The 22,050-nt window shown below is 50.8% G+C and overlaps 1 protein-coding gene across 1 annotated transcript; it reads right to left on the bottom strand.

The window, feature by feature from the left end:
* Positions 1-5,358: 5,358 nt before the first annotated feature.
* syt10 (synaptotagmin 10) lies at positions 5,359-21,880 on the bottom strand. The gene is made up of 7 exons (XM_033037884.1): positions 21,549-21,880; positions 15,626-15,992; positions 12,375-12,933; positions 9,159-9,279; positions 8,197-8,368; positions 6,735-6,864; positions 5,359-5,613 (listed from the first exon to the last, which is right to left on the bottom strand). The coding sequence occupies exons 1-7, from the start codon at positions 21,694-21,696 to the stop codon at positions 5,542-5,544; spliced, it is 1,569 nt and encodes a 522-aa protein (XP_032893775.1). The 5' UTR covers positions 21,697-21,880; the 3' UTR covers positions 5,359-5,541.
* Between the last annotated feature and the right edge of the window lie 170 nt (positions 21,881-22,050).

Genomic DNA, 22,050 nt, shown 5'->3' with positions numbered 1-22,050 from the left:
AACCCACCTCTCTTTTCCAGCTTTCCTCCCCCCTCTCCCCCCTCTCCCCTCTCCCCCCCCTCTCCCCCCCCCCCCCCCCCCCCCCCCACACACCATCTTCAATCAGTCTGAAAACCGGTCCCGGTTCGAAACGTCTGGTCTATCCATTCTCTCCACAGATGCTGCCTAACCCACTGAGTCCTTTGACAGTAGTTTGCCTGTATTTTTCAGGGTGGGACAAAGACATGGCAAGTCTGTCATCACCACAAGTGTGATCTTGTTCCAAATAAAGTAGGAAGGCTTTCAATGGGATGAGAAGTTGATCGTGTGTGGGTTAGTCAATGCTCTGGTTTGGTACCGTAAAATACATCCTTAAAGTTGATATTTAAAAATGTTTTAAGTTAATTGTAAGGTACGAAATACAGATGTGCTAGTGGCATTTAAAAGGCTTTTGGATAGGCACATGGATATGCAAATAATGGAGGAATATAGATAATGTGCGGGCAGAGCAGATTAGTTTAACTTGGCATCATGTCTGGCACGGACATTATTGGCCGAAGGGCCTGTTCTTGTGCTGTACTGTCCAATGTTCTTTATAAACGCTTTCAGATTGTGCATGTGTCTGGAGAGAGCTGTTCCTCCCAAGAATATGAATGGACCTACTTTTGTAACAGGCAGAATAGTTGATGGTTTAAATGTTAATTTCCAAGTTTGAACTCACCCAGTAAACGGCCTGCCTGACCAAGGTTCTGTATTCCCCCTCCACTTCCTACAAAGATCAGTGCGATCCCCATCACTCAGATGTAGATGAAACAAACCCCAAACATTTGAAGATCAGAAGCGGAGCTTTAATACATTATCTTTTGATGTTTTTTTTAAAAATCTCTGTACGATGACCCAATAGATTCCGAAAGTCAGATGGGATTGTGGACAGAGTGGATGTGGAGAAGATGTTTCCACTAGTTGGAGAGTCTATCATTGGAGGTTATAGCCTCAGAATTAAAGGAAGTTCCTTTAGGAAATTATAGGAGGGATTTCTTTAGTCAGAGGGTGGTGAATCTGTAGAATTCTTTGCCACAGAAGGCTGTGAAGGCCAAGTCAATGGATATTTTCTAGGCAGAGATTCTTGATTAGTACGGGTGTCAGGGGTCTTGGCTAGAAGGAGAATAGGGTTAGGAGGGAGAGATAGATCAGCCATGATCGAATGGTGAAGTAGACTTGATGGGCCGAATGGCCCAATTCTACTCCTATCACTTATAACGTTATGACTGTAGATATTGAGGGAAATGACAGAATATTTGCCTCTATTACTGGACTGAATCTTTACTGGACTTTATCTTGCACTAAACATTATTCCCTTTATCCAGTTTCTATACACTGTGGACGGTTTGATTGTAATCTTGCGGGGGGGGGGGGGGGGGGGGGGGGGGGTTTTAAACTGCACAAAGATGGTTGCAACGCTGATGAGAACTACATTTGGAGTTGCGTCGCATCATCCTCCCGAACCTAAGTAAAGCAAAGTACTGGATTAGTCCGTTATCAGACTAATGAACGGACCTCCAGTAAGATAAGGTGTAATCCTGATCTCCCAACCTACCGCATTTAGGATCTTGCACTTTTTCCTCTGTAACTGTAACACTGTAACACTATATTCTGCACTCTGGTATTGTTCTATTTGCACTACCTGTTATACTTGTGCAGGGCTTGATTGTACTCGTGGATGGTATGATTTGACTGGATAGCGCACAAAACAAAGCTTTTCACTGTATCTCGGTACACGTGACAATAATAAGCAATACCAATGCATAAAAACAGCTGCAACTTCTCACAATTCAGTCATCCTAAAGACCTCTGAGTTCTTTTAACGTAATATTTCATTACATTCACAAGAAGCAAATCCCAATCATTCCCTCTGCTCCATGTTGGCTTTTCTGCTCCACTCCAGCCTCTTAGTTTAGTTCGGTTTAGTTTAGTTTAGATTAGTTTAGTTTAGAGATACTGTGTTGAAAGAAAGCCTTCGGGCCACCGAGTCCGCGCTGACCTAGAAACACCTGTACACCAGTCCAACCTACACACTAGGGACAATTTACAGAAACCAATTAACCTATAAACCTGCACATCTTTGGAGTGTAGCACCTGGAGAAAACACACACACATACAGGGGTGTGGAGTGCAGGGTGAGGGGTGTGGAGTGCAGGGTGGGGGGTGTGGAGTGCAGGGTGAGGGGTGTGGAGTGCAGGGTGAGGGGTGTGGAGTGCAGGGTGAGGGGTGTGGAGTGCAGAGTGAGGGTTAGGTTATGGAGTGCAGGGTGAGGGGTGCAGGGTGAGGCGGGTGGGGGACATAGTGGACCACTGCAGTGTGTCACAGTGCAGCTCCTGCAGCAGATGCTGAGATTAGGGGAGGTTTGGAGTGAGGGGATGGGCAGTGAGGAGAGGGGTGAATGGTGAGACGAGAGGGGAGAGGTGATGAGAGAGGGGAGTGGGGAGAGGGGAGGGGAAAGAAAGGGAGAGGGGAGTGGGAAGAGAGGGGATTGGGGAGAGAGGGGAGCGAGGAGAGGGAAGTGGGGAGAGGGGAGATGTGAGAGGGGAGGAGAGGGAGGAGTGGAGAGAGGGGAGAGGAGTGAAAGGAGAGGGGAGGGGAGAGGAGAGAGGGGAGGGGAGAGGAGAGAGGGGAGGGGAGAGGAGGGAGAGGAGAGGGCAGCAGAGTGCAGGCGGTGGGACTGGGGACTGAAGCGGTCCGTGGTGATGTGTGGGGTGGGGGTTAGGGTGAGGGTGAGGAGTGAGTGCAGGGTGCAGGGGGCTCAACCAGTGTGCCCCAGTGCAGCGCCTGCAGCAGATGCTGTGACGTGGAGGGTTGTGTAAACTGCACGGTGAACGCAGCATGCCGGAGGCCAGGGCACTGCAGCGGTTGCAAGGTAACCTGCGCCATGGCAACGGGCTCCTACCCTGCGCTCATTACTGAGCACTTAATCACAGCAACCCGCAGAACCTTCCGACATTCAGCGGAGAGACGGACCCTGATGCCCCAACCCACCGCCTGCAGGTTAGGTCCAGTGTCTCCGACCACATGTGGATTTCAATCGACACACCCAGATGTTGCCTGCAAGCGGCAAACAGCTGGGCCGATCCCAAAGAGGTGAGTATCTGTTGACGGGTGGTCCAAATCTGACTCGTTTAGTTTAGTTTAGAGACACAGCACGGAACCAGGCCCTTCGGTCCATCGAGTCCACAGCAACCAGCAATCACCCAAACATTCATTCTATCCTACACACCAAGGACAACTTACAGAAGCTAATTAGCCTACAAACCCGCACGTCTTTGAACTCGTGCTCTAAACTGAGGTCAGCTGGGATAAACCAGAGGATTAAGGTGATTAAAGGATTCAGTCATACCCAAACCATCGTGCAAACCAGCCCCCCTTCCATCCACTCCATCGACACCTCACACTGCCTCGGCAAGGCCACCAACATAGCCAAGGACCAGTCTCACCCTGGTCACTCCCTCTTCTCCCCTCTCCCATCAGGCGAGAGATACAGAAGTGCGAAAACTCACACCTCCATATTCAGGGACAGTTTCTTCCCAGTTGTTGTCAGGCAACTGAACCATCCCATCACCAACTGGAGAGCGGTCCTGACCTCCCTCCCAGCTACTTCATTGGAGACCGTTGAACTATCTTTAATCGGAGGTACACAAAAATGCTGGAGAAACTCAGCGGGTGCAGCAGCATCTATGGAGCGAAGGAAATAGGCAACGTTTCGGGACGGCTTGATTGTGTTCACGTGTCGGCTTTCCTTTGACTAAATAGCACACAAACAAAAGATTTTCACTGTACCTCGGTAGATGTGACAACAATAAGCTCAACTAAACTAGTGAGGAGGGGCAGGGGCCACTTCCCCTGTGGCTGGGCAGAGCAGGGGGGTTAGAACAACATTAATCTCCATCTGAAATGTCCATGTCAGGAATTATCTCCTCACCCTCCCCGGTGTCAACAAAATAGAGAGAGTACAGAGGAGATTTATGGAATGTTGCCTGGGTTTCAGCAACTAAGTTACAGAGAAAGGTTGAACAAGTTAAGTCTTTATTCTTTGGAGCGCAGAAGGTTAAGGGGGGACTTGATAGAGGTCTTTAAAATGATGAGAGGGATAGACAGAGTTGACGTGGATAAGCTTTTCCCATTGAGAATAGGGAAGATTCAAACAAGAGGACATGACTTGAGAATTAAAGGACAGAAGTTTAGGGGTAACATGAGGGGGAACTTCTTTACTCAGAGAGTGGTAGCTGTGTGGAATGAGCTTCCAGTGGAAGTGGTGGAGGCAGGTTCGATTTTATAATTTAAAAATAAATTGGATAGGTATATGGACGGGAAAGGAATGGAGGGTTATGGTCTGAGTGCAGGTAGATAGGACTAGGGGAAAATAAGTGTTCGGCACGGACTTGAAGGGCCGAGATGGCCTGTTTCCGTGCTGTAATTGTTATATGGTTATAAGGTGAGAAGGGAAAGATTTAATAGGATTAATTTCGCACAGGGCGGTGGGTATATGGAAGGAGCTGCCAGAGGAGGTAGTTGAGGTAGGTACAATAACAACATTTAAAAGGCATTTGGACGGGTACATGGACGGGAAAGATTCAGAGGGATATGGGCCAAGCGGGAGATGGGACGAGCTTTGATGGGGCAGTTTGGTTGAGTTGGGCCGAAGGGCCAGTTTCCTTGCCATGTGACTCAACGACTGTCTCCTACCCCAACAGAATCAGACGGTCAAAGACTCAGTTGAAAACTACTAATTTAGTGTGAAGGGTCACCAACAGGTAACGGGTGAGGGGATCACACAAGGCGAGTTGGACGTCCAGGTGTGGGTCAGGCTGGCCAGGTGGGGGCATGGTTTAAGGTGTTTGGGCCGAGCTGGCTATGAATCCCTTCCCACCTTTCACTCAGCTGTGACTCCACCTGGGACAAGTGTAGATGTGACATGTTGGTCGGCATGGGCGAGTTGGGCCGAAGGGCCTGTGACCGTGCAGTGACTCTGTGACTGCCAGCATTGGCAGCCCTGCAGGAGAGATTCATATTTACATCAACAGTCGTATTGGGGGGTTGAGCGGTTATTGCCAAGTCGTGAGGAGGTCTGGTCACGTGTTGTGCTCCTAATCCCAGATCCTCCCTCCCAGTATCCGCCATCCCACCCCTAGGGACCACCGGCCACGGACACCCGCTCACGACCTGCTGCCCTCGGTGTCCCTGCATTGACAGTGCCGCGACCACCGGTGTCTGCTTAATGGAGGAAAGTGGAGCAAAGGGTCGCCACATTGGAAAATCACTCACCATAAAACAACGTGTGATTCCCCCACCCCCTCCACGGACTTATGCAAGAGACCCCTCCCTCGGTAAATCCCAGAAAAGACCCCCTCCGAGCCTCGGAGCAGAGAGCAGCTGAGATCAGTCACCGGCGGTCCGCGTGACCCCAGCAAACCTGCCGCTGCCAACGCTAGGATCGTCCCAGACGTCACGGCCACTCCCGCGACTCCCAGTGCTCCGGGCCGGTGATCCCCGCCTCCGAGCCCGTCCCTCCTAGGGTGAGGGCGGCAGTTTGGGAGACGGGCAGGATCCCTGGCTGTCGAAGCTGGTCGCTCTCCCGGGGGCCTGAAACAGGAGCAGAGCAGAGTTACCCCCAAAACAACCAGCATGGGGCGGAATGCATACTTAACAATGATGGCGATATCGTTGTTTAAGAGTGTAACATTTAAGAATATTTGTTTACATAATTGAGTGATTTTGTATTATGGTGGTGCGTTTGTTTGGTATTATTTTGTATTGTATATATTATTGCAATAATTGATTACATTTATTTTTATTTTCAAAAAACAATCAGCGCAGACAGCGCCCTGCGGCATACAGCTAGACTCGCAGAGCTAGTGTCGAATGGTGAAAGGCCTGGATAGAGTGGACGTGGAGAGGATGGTTCTACTAGTGGGAGAGCCTAGAACCAGAGGGTATAGCCTCAGAATAAAAGGACGGACCACTAGGAAGGAGATGAGAAGGAATTTCTTTAGTCAGAGGGTGGTGAATCTATGGAATCCATTGCCACAGAAAGCTGTGAAGGTCAAGTCAATGGATTTTTTTAAAGCAGACATTGGCAGATTCTTGATTAGTAAGGGTGTCAAAGATTATGGGGAGAAGGCAGGAGAATGGGGTTGAGAGGAAATGATAGATCAGCCATGATTGAATGGCAGAGTAGACCCGATGGACTGAATGGTCTAATTCGGCTCCTAAGATTTATGAACTAATGTCCTTGCAAGAACAAGCAGAGAGTTGTGTATGCGGCTCAGTCGATCACGTAGACTAGACTCCCCACCACTGGCACCACCTACACCTCACGCTGCCTCGGGAAAGCAGCCAACATAATCAAGGGCAACACATGTCGGGCAGAGGTTACAGAAGCTTGAAAGCACATACCATCATATTCAGGAACAGCTTTCTTCCCCACTGCTATCAGAGGTGAATCGGACACTACCCTTGCTTATGGAAGGGTTGTTCTAAGCCAAATAACAGAGGGGAAGAAGCTGTTCCTGATTCTGGTGGCGTGAGCTTTTCCAGCTTCTGTACCCTTTCCCGGATTGGAGCATGGAGAAGGAATGACCGGGGTGTGAGTGGTCATTGATTATGTTGGCGGCTTTCCCGAGGCAGCGTGAGGTGTAGGTGGTGCCAGTGGTGGGGGCCTGGTCTGTGTGATGGACCCGAGGGGTGAGGGTCGGTGCCGTTACCTCTGCCAGTGGGTGCCAGTGGGCAATGGGCTTCCGTGGATACGCCAGCATCTCGTTCCAGTGCTCGCGGCCCAGACCCTCCCCGTCCTGCCCAACACGACACATACCGATCACCTCATTGTGTCCAACGCTATGGGGGGGCAGACGGAACGCACGGTTAGTGGTGCACGGGCACCGCACACACGTACAATGCACGCACGCGTACGCACACACTCGGGTATAAATAGAGGTGGAAGGCATAGTACACACATACAATGCACGTACACATAGGCACACACATGCATCGCGCATACACATATGCATGCACACACAGACAATGCATCACCACACACACTTCAGCACGCCACGTACACACAAACACCCGCACAATGCATACATCACAAACACACATGCGTGCGCACAGACGCACATGCATAATGCATGCGTCCACAGTTAGAGATAAAAGGCATCATTCAAACATGCACACACTCTCGCACAGTTAGAGGTAAAAGGCATAGCACACGCCACATTCATACCAACACAAACACGCGTACATACGCACCACACAAGCACACACGCATACAATGTCTGTCTTCAACATGATGACGTTAACATAATCTCCCCTACCTGCATGTGATCCATATCCCTCTATTTTATGCAAAACTAAAAGCCCTTTAAACGACACTGCCAGATCTGCCTCCACCACCACCCCTGGCAGCACCCTCTATGTAAAGTAATGAATCCATACATCTCCTTAAAACTTTGCCCCTCTAACCTTAAATCTATGCTGTCCAGTCTTTGACATTCCCAACTGGGAAAAAGGTTCTGGTTGACTATCCTGTCTACAGCATATATCTCACAATTCAGCATCTATCAGGTCTCCTCTAAGCCCCCGATGGTCCAGAGAAAGTAATTGAAGTCTGCCCAGCCTCTCGTGATAGGCAGTAGCCCTTAATCCAGGCATCATTCTGGTGAACCTCCTCTGCACCATCTCCAAACCTCCACGTCCTGCAATGGGACGACCAGATCTGCACACACTGCCTGTGACTGCCGCAGATCTATTACCACCCTCTGACTAAAGAAATTCCTCCTCATCTCTTTTCTATAGGTACATCCTTTATTTCTAAGGCTATGGTCATTTATTCCATGCCTTTCACTATTCGGTGAGTTTCAATGAGGTACCCCTTATCCTTTTAAACTCCACCAAGTACAGGCCCAGTGCCATCAAACTCTCAAAAATAACGTTACTTTAGCCAGAGGGTGGTGAATCTGTGTAATTCATTGCCACAAACGGCTCTGAAGGCCGTCATTGGGTACTTTTAAGGCGGAGATCAGCAGATTCTTGATTAGTAAGGGTCAGGAGCTATGAGGAAAAGGCTGGAGAATGGGGTTGAGAGAGAAAGATAGATCAGCCATGATTGAATGGCAGAGTAGACTTGATGGGCCAAAAGGGGGGGGGGGGGAAGGGGGAAGGAAGGCTCACCGGTCATAGTCCATCACTGTGATGAACAAGCTGACCTGCTCCATGCTCTCTGGAGGAATGTCGAAGATGATGGCCTCGTTGTAGATAGGGTTCAGCGTGTTCCTCTTTGTGGTGGTTTTCCGTTTTTTCAATCTTTTTCCGTCGCAGATGAGGGACACCTTAACGTACGGGTCTGAAAGCAAACGGACTTTTACCGGCAGAAAAGAAGACTCAAAGTGCTGGAGCAATTCGGTCAAGAGAGATTTATTCCCATATGCCCAGATACGGAACAATAAAATTCTTACTTGCAGCAGCACAACAGATATGTAAACATAGCACTCTGTGAAACCCATAATAAACAAAGTTTACTGAAATTATGCCTGGATCAGAGGGTGTTAGAGACAGGGAGAGACTTGGATTGTTTTCTCTGGAAAGCCAGAGGTTGCGGGGAGACCTGATAGAAGTTTAAAACAATATGAGAGGCGTAGATAGGGTAGGCAGTCAGAACCGTTTTCTCAGGTTGGAAATGTCATAGACCAGAGGCATAGTTTGAATGTAGAATGGGGTAAAGTTTTAAAAATATACATGGGTCACCAGAAGGTGGTGGGTGCCTGGAAATGGTGATGGTGGCAGACAGAATAGTAGCATTTAAGAGTCTTTTAGATGGGCCATGTGGATATGCAGGGAATGGAAGGATATGGATTATGTGACGGTCAAGGAAGATAAGAGTTGGTCTTGGCATCATGTTTAGCACAGACATTGTGGGCTGAAGGGCCTGTGAGGTACTGTACTGTTTAATGTACTAAATGTTGGACTGGTCAGGGTGGACCACGTCCAGGAGTGAACGATCAACAGTTGACTGCGGAGTGTATGCTGGGTTTTGTGTTTAGCAGCAGGTTAACTCATTGACGACCCCCCCCCCCCCCCCCCCCCCCATCCCCCACTTCATGACGCCAGGACCTCCACTTCGCTGTGAACCTTACCCGAGAAGCCGGTGATGTCCATGGCCTTCAGGTTCCTGCACTTGATGACGGTGAGAGTCATACGTCCCGCCGTAGGGAGGTAGCACAGGGAAAACATGATCTCCCCCAAGTCCACACTCTCCTATAGGTGTGGGAGACAATGAGAGAGACACCTTCAGCATCTGCAATGTCCAAACCCTCCGGCAGAACACTCAACCGCGATTCAGGACTGAAGGAGGAGTCATTCAAACAACACAGTCGTGCGGGTAGGACGGGGTTGGAGGGATAAGCGTCCAATGGGACTTGCTCAGTGAACCAGCTTGGTCGGCATGGACAAAGTGAGCCAAGGTGTCAGAAGAGGTCGTTCAGGGAGATATCAGAACAACATATGGACAGGTACATGGATAGGAAACGTTTTGAAAGATAAGGGCCAAATGTAGGTAAGTGGGAGGAGCTGTGTCAGGCAACTTGGTAGGCATGAAAGGGTTGGGCCGAAGGGCCTGTTGCTCAAATGTTTAGCTCGATGACCGTGGATAGGTTCCTACAGAATTCAGTCTGAAAAAGGCTCTCGACCCAAAACGTCATCTGTCCATGTTCTCCAGAGGTGCTGCCTGACCCGCCGAGTTACTCCAGCACTTTGTGTCCTTTCGTGTAATAAACAGCATCGGCAGTTCCTTGTATCTTGCTTGCTGCAGCGTTGCCGGCACATAGACTCAGACAATTCATCAATTATTCACAACATACATAGAATTGCACAAAGTTTACTATTACATCTAGTGGGAGAGTCTAAAGCCAGAGGACACAGGTTTCGCGTGAGAGGGGAAAGATTTAATAAGCATCTGAGGGAGCAGCTTTTTTACTCAGAGGGTGGAGGGTACATGGAACGACATTTGGACAGGTAAGTGGGACCTGGTTGGATGGGGCATCTTGGTCAGCATTAATGAGTTGGGCCGAAGGGCCTGTTTCCGTGCTGTGTGACTCAGTGACTATGACTAGGTTCCTGATCTTATTCTGGAAAATGAACCAGATTGGCTCCAACTTTCTATTGGAAATATTCCTGGCTGCGGTTTTACTGGGGCCGTCCCTGGTACCAGTCCCAATGATGGAGGAATGTTACACATTCCCACTTAACTCCAGAGAGCTGAGCTTTGCACCAACATCTTCCAATCGCAGAGGAAATTTCCTTGTCATTTGATCCAACTATAATAACAATAAGATGCTGGAGTACCTCAGCCGGTCAGGCAGCATCTCTGGAGAAAAGAATGGGGTCAGGCCCCTTTTTCAGATCACAATAAGCCCATGACTCTCATCTTCAGTACAGTACTGCCATTCTTTATTATCGTCACGTGTACCAAGATACAGTGACAATCTTTGTGTGCTATCCAGTCAATCACATCATAGATAGCGCAAAATAGGTAAACAGAGTGCAGAGCATAGAACATTGAGGACATGGGCCAAACGCAGGCAAGTGAGACTAGCGTAGATGGGGCACTTTGGTCACATAGGCAAGTTGGGTCAAAGGGCCAGTTTCCACGCTGTTTGACTATAATAACCACAGAGAAAGTGCAGGAAAAAAGTGTGCAAGGGGCACAGCGGGGTAGATTGGAAGATCAGGAATATATCCTTACCGTATGAAAAGTCTGTCTGAGAGGCTGATAACAGCGGGGAAGAAGCTGGTCCTGAATCTGGTGGTACGTGCTGTCAACTTTTGTATCTTCTGCCCGATGGGAGAGGGGAGTAGGAGAAATGTTCGGTGTGTGAGAGTGCTCCTTGATTTAGTTAGTTTATAATGTTATGCCACTTTCTCATCCACTCCCTGTATACGCAAAGGAATTTACAGAGCACATCTTTGGGACATGGGTGGAAACTGAAGCACCCGGAGGAAACCCATGCGGCACAGGGAGAATGTACAAAGTCCACACAGACAGCGCCTGAGGTCAGGATCGAACCTGGGTCGCTGGCGCTGTGAGGCAATGGCTCTACCACTTAAGGCATACCTGCATGGGCCAGGTTCCCGAGAGATGAGTGAAGAAAATATTCCCATGAAGTGCATGTTGTAAGGGAATGCTGGGCGCCCCTCCACTCCAGTCTATAGAGGGTTAACGGGCCCGTTATAACACAGCTGGCAGACCGAATTATTCTGGAGTCGATATTAACACAACTGTCAGGACGTGGCTGTCAGTTAATTAACACACGATTCACCAAGTTCCATCGTCTTCAGCGTGACCATCCAGCAGGGGATCGATGAGGGGAATTAATGAAACCAACAACCTGCATGCTTGTGTAGGAAGGAACTGCAGATGTTGGTTTACACCAAAGATAGACACAAAATGCTGGAGTAACTCAGCGGGACAGGCAGCATACCTGGAGAGAAGGAATGGGTGATGTTTCACACATCATCCAGAAGGGTCTTCTGAAGAAGGGACTCGACACAAAACGTCGCTCATTTCTTCTCTCCAGAGATGCTGCCCGTCCTGCTGAGTTACTCCAGCATTTTGTGTCTAACATGCAAGTTAGCCTAACTTTCAGAGAGTCTTTATGGCACCGATCATTCAGCCCATCTAGTCCATGCCAGCCCCTCAGAGCAATTGCGTCCATCCCATTTAGTCTCACTCCCTCCCCCACTAGAAGTCACACCTGGTGAGGTCCTATAACATGTTGGCAGGTAGGATGAGGGAGCCAGGAACTGGCGGGGGGGGGGGGGGTGGAGGAACGGGTACGTAGCAGGCTGTGGAACCATGTGAAAGCAACACAGAGTCGTACAGCACAGAAAGAGGCCCTTCAGCGCAACAGGCCTTGTCCATGTTGACCAAGATACCCCATCCACACTGGACCCACCTGCCTGCAGTTGGCCCATATCCCTCCAACATTATCCCATCCATGGCACTGAATATGGGGCGTATCTTGTATATTGTCTCAGTGCAATCTCCTATACCTACCCTTGTGTACTTGAGTGTGATTGTGCCTGAGTATAGTGCGTTTTTACGGAACCTCATGCAAAGAAGGAATTTCACTGTGCTTAGATACATGGGACCACAAGAAGTAGCAGCAGAATTAGGCCATTCGGCCCATCCTGTCTGTTTTACCATTCAATCATGACTGATCATGTGACAATAAAGAACCACTGGACCACTGAACCATTTACCCACGAGCCCGTTGACCCATTGACCCATTGACTCTTTGACACATTCCCCGTCAAGAACCAGGGGAGGGGGAACTACATCCACCGATACTCACCGACGTGACGTAAATGATGTCCCTCCAGATGGTGTCATCTTTGGGCAGCTCGAGGAGCTCGAACAGGTTGTCCACGACCACCTCTCCCACCAGGTCATGTCTGGAGAAGCGGTCAAAGTCAAAGACACTGAAGTGCAGCTTGCGGTTGTTCAAATGGTCGATGGAGACGGGGAACTGGAAGGTCTCGTTGAAGATGGGGCTCAGCGTCTTCCTGTGGACCCGAGTCTGGAACTTCCTCTTGCGATCCGGCAGGAGGTAGATTTTAACGTAGGGATCCGAGGTTCCGGAATAGTCCTTCGCCAGCAAGTCTAAGCATTTGAGAATGGTGACCGTCAGAGTCGCGTTCTCGTAGTCGTACTTCAGAGTAAAGTTGACCTTGCCGCTGGTCTGCACCTCCTCCTTATCTCCGTCCTGCGAGTCAACGGACTTCTGCTTGTAGAGCTCGGGTTTGATGCGGCCAATGCTGGTGGTGGTCTCTCCCCGCGGCAGGCTGTCCATGCTGAAATCCACGCTCGACACCTGCATCTGCCTCGGCAGGTGCCTCCGGAAGGAGTTGTGCCTACGGAGAGACGGCAGGGGGTTTCACACCCATCCCACGGATCAGTCAACCCAGAGAATGTGGCGCTCACCACAACCTCAACCTGGGACAAACTTCTCCATTTCATGTTCCGTGTTATAAGACCCATGTTCCATCCCACATCCCAAAAATGAGTAGGTCAGTTAATTGGCTCTCTTCTATGTTCTAAGTGCAATATTCCCGAAGAAGGGTCTCAACCCAAAACGTCACCTATTCCTTCTCTTCAGATGTACTGCCAGGCCCTCTGTTACTCCAGGTTTTTGTGTCTATCTTCAGTTTAAACCAGCATCTGCAGTTCCTTCCTACACATTCCATATTCTAAGTTCTATGTCCCGTATTACGTTCCATGTCCTAAAGTTCCATGTTCTAAGTTCCATGTTCCAACTTTCATGTTCTACATTCTACGTCAGTGGTTCTTAACCTGGGGGTCCTGACCCCCATGGGGGTCGTTTGGGGTTTTTCCGGGGGTCATGAAGGGGTCATAAATAACATATCAATTTGTTGAGCCCATTTTTAGGAACCTAACAAAGGCACACAGTATTTTGTTTGCGTGTGCGCGTACGTATACGCACATGAACTGTGTGTGGCGAATCATGTCTGCCAAGAAGCGCACGTATAATGAAGCATTTCTCAAGTTCGGCTTCACTAGCATTGTTCAAAAATCCGTGGTCAAGCCGCAATGAGTTATCTGTGCCACGGTTTTGAGCCACGAGAGCATGAAGCCCAGCAAACTGAAGATCCATTTGGAGTCTAGACGCAGCGACCAGGCGGGGAAGGGCGTGGACTATTTCAAACGAAAAGAAGTCGTACTCAAGGGTTCCCGCATCGATTTGACGGCTCACTGCGCTCGTCAAAATGAAGCAGCTTCATACCGGATTGCTTATCGAATCGCACAGACTAAGAAACGTCACACCATCAATAAACTGCTTATCAAGCCATGCCTTCTCGAAGCAGCGAAGTTGGTGCTGGGCGAACTAAGTCAAACAAGTTCAGGCAGATTTCCCTTTCGAATGACACAGTCAAAAGTCGAATCTCGGATATGAGTAATGATATTCTGCTGCAAGTAGTGAGCGCTGTGAAGAGCAGACCAGTGTATTGGATGAGTCAACAGATGCAACTGGATGAGTCAACAGATGTTGCCTCATTCCCAACTGCTAGTCTACGTTCGTTACCTCAACGGAGAAGCCATGAAGGAGGAGTACCTGTTTTCGGAGCCATTGTCCACTACCGCTTGGGGAGAAGATGTGTTCAGATTGCTGGAAGCCTTCCAGGTCTTCGAGAAGTGCTTTCAGATGTGGTCAAGATTGTGACACACATCAGAGGGAGCGCAACAAACTTAAGAATCTTCAAAGCGATGTGTGAAGAAATTTTGATATTCCACGCAGATGCGCTGGCTTTCGCGTGGTAAAGTTCTCAACTCATGTGATTCAACTTCGAGAGGAATAGCACTGTTCATGGAGAGAGGGTGTACCGAGAAGGAGAATCAGCTTCATGAAAAGATGCAGGATGAATTGTTCGCGATGAAGGTTGCTTACTTGGCTCTCTTCTTCGCCAAGGTGAATTCCTCAAACCTCCCAATGCTACACACGGCTCTTGACAAAGTGGCAGCGTTCAGGAAGATTCACCTTTACCAGAGAAGAGTCCAGGACGGTGACACGACTATCTTCCCTGAGATGACGACTCTCCTGGATGCTACGCCTGGTGCTGAATGCCACTTCCACGAGGAGACCTCAACCCACCTTCTGGCAATTAGTGAAGCCATCGAACGTTACTTCCCCAGACTGGACGATCGCTATCGTGATGAGTGGATCATCCGACCCTTTTCCGTTGAAGACGGTGCCATCAGCGATACTGACGTGGCTGCAAAGGTTGAATTTTATCGAATTTGTGAAGATGCGCAGCTCAAGGAACAAGAGCTCGCCACGTTTTGGCTGAAAGTGAAGGACTGTCCTGTCCTTTCGAAGAGGGCCCTGACCCTATTGTTCCAGTCCCCCTCAACCTATCGCTGTGAGGCTGGATTGTCAACCATGGTAACTCTGAAAACGAAGGCACGAAATAGGCTTGTGATCGGCGCTGACATGAGGTGCTGCCTGTCGAGCATTCGTCCTCATTTTGATCGCCTGATGGCTGTGAAGCAATTTCAGCCATCCCATTGACTGAGTATTGGCAGATATATTTCAATAAATCAGGCTGGGTTTTTTTTCAATTTTTTTTTCTGGGGTCACGGTACTGACCAAGAATGTCTGATGGGGTCGTGGGGGCCAAAAAGGTTAAGAACCACTGTTCTAAATTCTATCCCACATCCCGGAAATGTGTGGGTCGGTCAATTAATTGGCTCCTAAGTGTGTGAGAGAGGGGTAGAATCTGGGGGGGGGGGGGGGGGGGGGGGCTAATGGAAATATGGGGAGCATAAAATGAGATCAATGTAAAGGGACTGCGACCCCCCCCCCCCCCCCCCAAACCCCTGCTGGGAATCTACGTGCTCAGATCCCCCACTCACAATAGGAAGTCTCCCACCCACATTGGGACACCCCCACCTCACCGGACTGGGACCCCCAGGGCCAGGCACTAGGTGGTCTCTGAGTGCCAGCACAGGTGGTGGGCTGGTCCCTTCCTCTGCAGTGACCCTGACAACCCATCACCCCCTGCCAGGGCCGGGCAGAGCAGCACAGACCTGGAGGAGGAGGTGGGCTCGGTGGTCTGCCTCTGCACACGCGTGTGCTTCAGCAGGTGTTCCTTGAGGGCAGCCTGCACCTCCGCTGGGATGTCCGGCGAGGTCTGGCTGATCTTCATGGCGGGCGCCAGCAGCACGGTGCAGTTCCCCGCATCCTTCATCACCTCCTGCACCTCCTTCTTCTCCGGAGCTTCCTCGGGCTGCGGGCTTCGTTCGGGCGAGGGCTGGGGGGCGTTATTGGCAGCAGAGGTCAGAGCTTTGTTCCTCCAGTAGGGTCGGCAAAGCTTCCAAAACACAAACAGTGACACTACCAACAGGGCAAGAGCACAGAAACTGACCACCACGGCAAGCAGACTGACCGAGACATCTACAGGGCAAGCAGAGAGGCCGGGTCGGGCACCCACACGGACACAAACACAGTGGACAGACAGAGAGGAGAGAAGAAACAGTGTGAGTTTGCTGTCACTCCCGGGCCCAGATCAGCAGAGTACACACCAGCACAGTTAAGCCCCTGTCCCACTTAGGAAACCTGAACGGAAACCTCTGGAGACTTTGCGCTCCACCCAAGGTTTCCGTGCCGTTCCCGGAGGTTGCAGGTGGTTGCCGGAGGTTGCAGGTAGTGGAAGCAGGTAGGGAAACTGACAAAAAACCTCCGGCATAAGGAACCTTCCACCCAACAACCGGACATCCATGTCCATTGGGAGAAGGGGGGGGGGGGGGGCAGAGGCCATTCAGCCCATCCATGCTGCTGTCCAGGCTGTGGTCAAGCAGCGGTTCCATCCGGTTTACCCATTTACCCCAACCCCTCCAGATTCATCCCAGCTGATATCTGGCAACTGAACCATCCCATCACCAACTAGAGAACGGCCCCGAGATACCATCTACCTCATTGGAGACACTCGGACAATCTTTAATGGGATATTACTGGCCTTTATCTTGCACTAAACATTATTCCCTCTATCCTGTATCTGTACACTCCGGACGGCTTGATTGTAATCATGTATAGTCTTTCCACTGACTGGTTAGCACGCAGCATAAACTTTTCACTGTACCTCGGTACACGTGACACTAAACTAGGCAACAGCGCAGCACCAATGCAGGCATGCACCGTTGCATCGCTGCCCCAACGCATCTCGCGAGGTTTCAGTGAGGGTGGGGTTGGGCCAGAGGCTATGTGACCTTCACACAGTACCAAGGTGACCCGTTCAGTGACCAAGCCCTGTGGCAGGTAGACATAAATGCTGGAGAATCTCAGTGGGTGAGGCAGCATCCCTGGAGAGAAGGAATAGTCTCGACCCGAGGGAAGCATCGCCTATTCCCTTCTCTCCAGAGATGCTGCCTCATCCGCTGAGTTTCTCCAGCATTGTAGTCTACCTTCGATTTTCCAGCATCTGCAGTTCTTTCTTAAAACAAACCTTATGGCAGGGCTTGGTCACTGCCGGAGGGAACAGCTCTCTGGGGAGGAGACCGCCACCTGCTGATCAATGGTTTCCGTGGAAAAAGATGCAGTGATTGGGAAGAGAGTTTGGTGCAGGGGGTTGTACGGAAGGAGATTCCTCCTCCCATGGTGAAGAATTCCCTCCCTGTCCCCTCCCACAGCATGGAGCTCCCTCCACACCGCCCCTCCCTCAGCGTGGCTCTCCCTCAAGTACCGCCCCTCCTATAGTGCAGAGCTCCCTCTCCACCCCTCCCACGGCGCTGAGCTCCCTCCATATCGCCCCTCCCACAATATTGCCCCAGTGCTGCCTCTACAAACAGTGCGCACTTCAGTTTCTATTATATTAACTGGTGTTACACACTTTATTGTGTTATTGATTGTTATATATCTATGGGTGTGACATCGCGTTCACCAGCCTGCTGAGCTGCAGCGAGAAAGCTTTTCATTATTCTGTTGGCGCTACACGTGCCAAATAAACACTCATGTTTAATGAGTGATTGCCTCCTTTGACATAACTTGCCCTACACATAAAGAGAAAGGGCTACAGAAGGCACGGCCTGCTGCGGTAGTATTACTGAACTTAGACAAATGCCATCAATGTGATCAATATTCACAATACATCTCCAAAAAACAAGAGAATGACTGACACAGCCGGGGCCGGGACTTACAATTTAATTCCACATTCCAGCTAAACTAGTGCAAAGAAGTTCGGCTGAAACTGCAGATCACACTCTCCGAGTTCACTCTCTGACACGAAGAACGTGTGATGTTAGTATTGCCACTGAGTGAGCCACAGCTGGAGTATTGTGTACAGATATGAACTCCAGTCCTCAACACTTCTCTAATTTCTGATAGCCCTTGCTTTCTCCCTCCTTCCCCTCCCCCTTCCCTGTTCCCATGTCCTACTGTCTCCGCCTACTTCCTTCTCGCCATAGATGCTGCCTCGCCCGCTGAGTTTCTCCAGCATGTTTTGTCTACCCTCAACATACACACAGCAATAGATAGATGGGCGTACAACAGTTCAACACAGGAACACAATGTCTGTGCCGAACTTGATGCCGGGTTAAATTAACTTCATAAGTTCATGTCATAAGAGCAGAATTAGGCCATTCAGCCCATCGAGTCTACCCTGCCATCAAATCATGGCTGATCTATCTTTCTGTCGCAACCCCATGCTCCTGCCTTCTCCTGATAACCTATGACGCTTTTACTAATCAAGAACCTGTCCGTCTCTACTTTAAAAATACCCAAAGACTTGGCCTTCACAGCCATCTGTGGCTAAAGAAATTCTCCCGTATCCCCTTTCTAAAGGTATATCTTTTTATTCTGAGGCCGTGCCCTCTAGCCCTAGACTCTCGCACTAGTGGATACATCCACTCCTCATCCACTCAATCCAGGCCTTTCATTACTTCTCTTCCTGCACGTGATTTATATCCCTCCAGTCCCAGCCTATCTAAAAGCCTCTTAAATGCCACTATCGTACCTGCCGCCACCATCACCCCGGCAGCTCGTTCCAGGCACCCACCACCCTCTGTGTAAAAAAACTTGCCCCTGCACTTTGCCCCTCTCCCGTTACACTTCGTTTGATCTCTGCGTTTTCTCTGCAGCTGTAACACGATATTCTGGTCTCTGTTTATTTCCCGAAGGTAGACGCAAAATGCTGGAGTAACTCAGCGGGACGGGCAGCATCTCTGGAAAGAAGTTTGAAGAAGGGTCTCGACCCAAAACATCACCCATTCCTTCTCTCCAGAGTGCTGCATATCCTGCTGAGTTACTCCAGCATTTTGCGTCTATGTTTGGTGTGAACCTGCAGTTCCTCATGCAGATTCTGTTTATTTTCTCTTTTGTTCTACCTGTGGCACTCATGTACGGTGTGATCTGCCTGGATATGTTTCTTCACTGTGCCTCGGTACATGTGACAGTGATAAACCACGGCTATAACCAACTCTGCAATCCAATCATGTCATTGTTACCTTCATCACTTCCACAGAACCTATTGTCTACAACAAGACTGTGCCACATCCGACTCTCCACATCTGTCCCTTTACAGTTCTGGATACACTCACGGAAACATGCCCAGCATTTCAATCCCAACGAGTATATTTGTGTTTTTTAGTTCCCAGTGAGTGCAGGCGCCACCAGAATCTGCCGTTAATCCTTCAATTACTCCTGGCTGAATAATAGATCGGTTGGCGAGGGCTGGACACAGAATGAGACGACAGTGTTGTGTGATTTAACGTTGGGGCGAGAGCGTGAATATGCAAGGGTGGTGTGTCCACAGAGCACTGTGGGGACAAAGAGGGTTTTCAATCTGAGGGCCAGTCACAGCCAGGACAGGGACCACTGTGGTCTTTAATGTGCTGGGAGAGAGGGGAGGCTGGTGTACAGGAGGAGGTGGCATTGGGAAGGAGGATCTGTGGTTCCAATAGCCAACAGCACAGTCTTGAAGGGCTAAATGGCTTGCACAGAACATTACAGTACAGCAACAGGCCTTTCGGCCCACATTGCCCGTGCCAGGTTAAACTAATTTATCCCTGCACGTGATCACACAACACATAGCTAGCTCTGTGACCACGCAACACATCACTACCTCAGCACTTCATGGCTCCCAGGAAAAACATCAAATTAGGGGCAGGAGTCGGTCGGAGCCTCCACTGCTGGTCGACTACATCATGGCTGGTCATCTAAGGGAAGTTTATTTTCCAACTTTTTTTTACTCCCCAAAACTGCCTTGGCCACAGAGCCCATGGGAAGCGGGTGGAAGGTGTGGATCTGTACCGGCCCCTCTCTGGCATTTGTGGGTTAGAGTGTAAATGGGCTAATTAGTGATTGAGCTGATCGTCAAGATTTGGCGCACGTGTGGACGGGGAGGGAAGCCGTCGAACGATGCACAAGCAACTGCAGGTGCAGGTTTACAAAAAAAAGACACAACAATGCTGGAGTAACAGCGTATCAAGCAGCATTTCTGGAGAATGTGTCTAGGTGGCGTTTCGGGTCAGGACCCTTCTTCAGACTGGAACTGTCAAAGGATTCAGATCAGTTATAGATATGGGCAGAGGAGAGGCAGGGGTGAGTGTGAGCTGTGGCATTTTGGGAGGTCAAATATAAGAGGAAACTCTGCAGTTAATGTCATCAATGTTAAGAGGGGTACAGTCTGTAGCTCCCTGAAAGTGACAACACAAGTAATACAGAAGGTGTACGGTATGTTTGCCTACATGGGCAGGGTGGAACATATGGGCTTTGATGAGGAGGGGATGGGATGGGATGGGTGGGGAGAGATGGTGTGAGTTTGGATGGAGGGGGGGGGGGGGGGGTAAGGTTAGGTGGGGAGAGATGGGGTGAATGGGGCAAAAATAGGATGTATCCGGACCTGCTCTGTATCTGACCCGCTGAGTTACTCCAGCTTTGTGTGTCTTTCGGCGGCACACAAGAGTTATGAATCGGGACTGACCCGGGAGAGTGGAGTGGGAAAGCACGCAGGCCATTCCGTGCACTCGAAGTTACAGTGCAAATTGTTCCCAACTTTGGAGAAATTTACGATGATTCACTGACTTGTGTTCGGTGTCTTGTTAAAGTGCGCAGCTTTGTTTCAATATGAACACTTTGCACAAAATGACCGCAAATAGAATAACAAGTCTGGTGATGATTTGTAGTTTATCGACTGTCTGAGTTACTCCAGTGAATCTGGTAATGAATGATTCTGGCAGAGCAGGCACTCAGGGAGACGGGTGTGGGGGGGTGGGGGGGGGGGGGGGGAGTTGGGGGTCGGGGAGCGGTGGGATGGGTCGGGAGTGGAGGGGTCGGGGAATGGAGGGGGGGTGGGGTCGGGAGTGAAGGGAGGGGTCGGGATATGGGGCGGGGGTCGGGGAATGGGGGGGGGATCGGGGAATGGGAGGGTCTGGAGTGGAGGGGGTTCGGGGAATGGAGGGGGGGGTCGTCGGGGAATGGAGGGGTTGGGGAATGGACGGGGTCGGGAGTGGAGGGAGCGGGGTCGGGGAATGGAGGGAGGGTCGGGAAATGATGGGAGGGTCGGGAATTGGAGGGGGTCCGGGAAATGGAGGGGGGTGGGGTCGGGGAATGGAGGGAGGGTCTTTGGGGAGCGGAAAGTTGAGGGAGGGGTTGGGAGGGGGGTGACTGGGGCTGGAGGGGAGGCATGTGGGAATGGAGACAGATCTCAGCAACAAGTGCCCCCCCTCCAACTCTCTCCTCCCCTGTCCCACTGTCTCCCTGGCCCTCCCTCCCCACCATCGCCTCTCCTACCCACACTCCCTACCTCACCCACTCCCACCCTCTCTCCCTCCCTTCGCTTGTTCCCGCTCATCTTCCCTCCCTCTCCTGATACTCTCCCTCTCTTTCCCTAACACCCTCCCAACCCCTCTCTCATACCCTCCCTCCCCTCACACACACCCTCTCCCCCCTCTATCATACACTCCTTCTCCTCTACTCCCTCACCCTCCCTCCTTCCCACTCCTCCCTCTCCCTCACCTGCGCCGTTCACTCCGCTCCTCCGATCTCCGCTGAAGATGAACTCGTAACATTTCCTCTGCTCCACCAGCCCGCGGAAGCAGAGCTCGGTGACAATGTGCAGCGCCTTCTCGCACAGACTGACCCCGTCCTGCCGGTGGCCGCCCATCGCCGCGCTCCCTCCGGCCGGGGCGCTCCGACCGCTCGGCTCGGGGGGTCGGTTAGCCTAGGGGGGTCATCATGGAGCTGCGGACCCTCTCCTAGACGCCCGGCTGCCGACTGCCAGCCCCGGATACACGGGGCACCTCGCCACTCAGGGCATGTGTGTGCATCTGACTAGCGCCTTCGCCCGGCATCGGGACTTTGCGCTTTGGAGCCACCGGGACCAATGGCGGCAGAGCTAGGAGCTGGAGCCTGGCGTCACAGGCGGCGCTCCCTCGGCTCGCACCTCCCCCAGCGCGGCGCTCCCTCACTGCTGCTCCTCCCCGGCGCGGCGCTCCCTCACATCAACTCCTCCCCACAG

Source organism: Amblyraja radiata, chromosome 19 (assembly GCF_010909765.2).
Source record: "Amblyraja radiata isolate CabotCenter1 chromosome 19, sAmbRad1.1.pri, whole genome shotgun sequence".
In the NCBI taxonomy this organism is placed as follows: Eukaryota; Metazoa; Chordata; class Chondrichthyes; order Rajiformes; family Rajidae; genus Amblyraja; species Amblyraja radiata.
Note: the sequence above shows the minus strand (reverse complement) of the source record. Positions and strands in the feature narration are given on the sequence as shown.

Bases quoted from the DNA above. Each gene is read 5' to 3' on its own strand.
- syt10 (XM_033037884.1), bottom strand. From the start codon at position 21,696: ATGGGCGGCCACCGGCAGGACGGGGTCAGTCTGTGCGAGAAGGCGCTG. The intron at 15,993-21,548 runs GTGAGGGAGAGG...CTTGCCCTGTAG, and splicing joins GAGCGGAGTGAACGGCGCAG to ATGTCTCGGTCAGTCTGCTT. The intron at 6,865-8,196 runs GTGAGCCTTCCT...GCCCCCCCATAG, and splicing joins ACAGTGATGGACTATGACCG to CGTTGGACACAATGAGGTGA.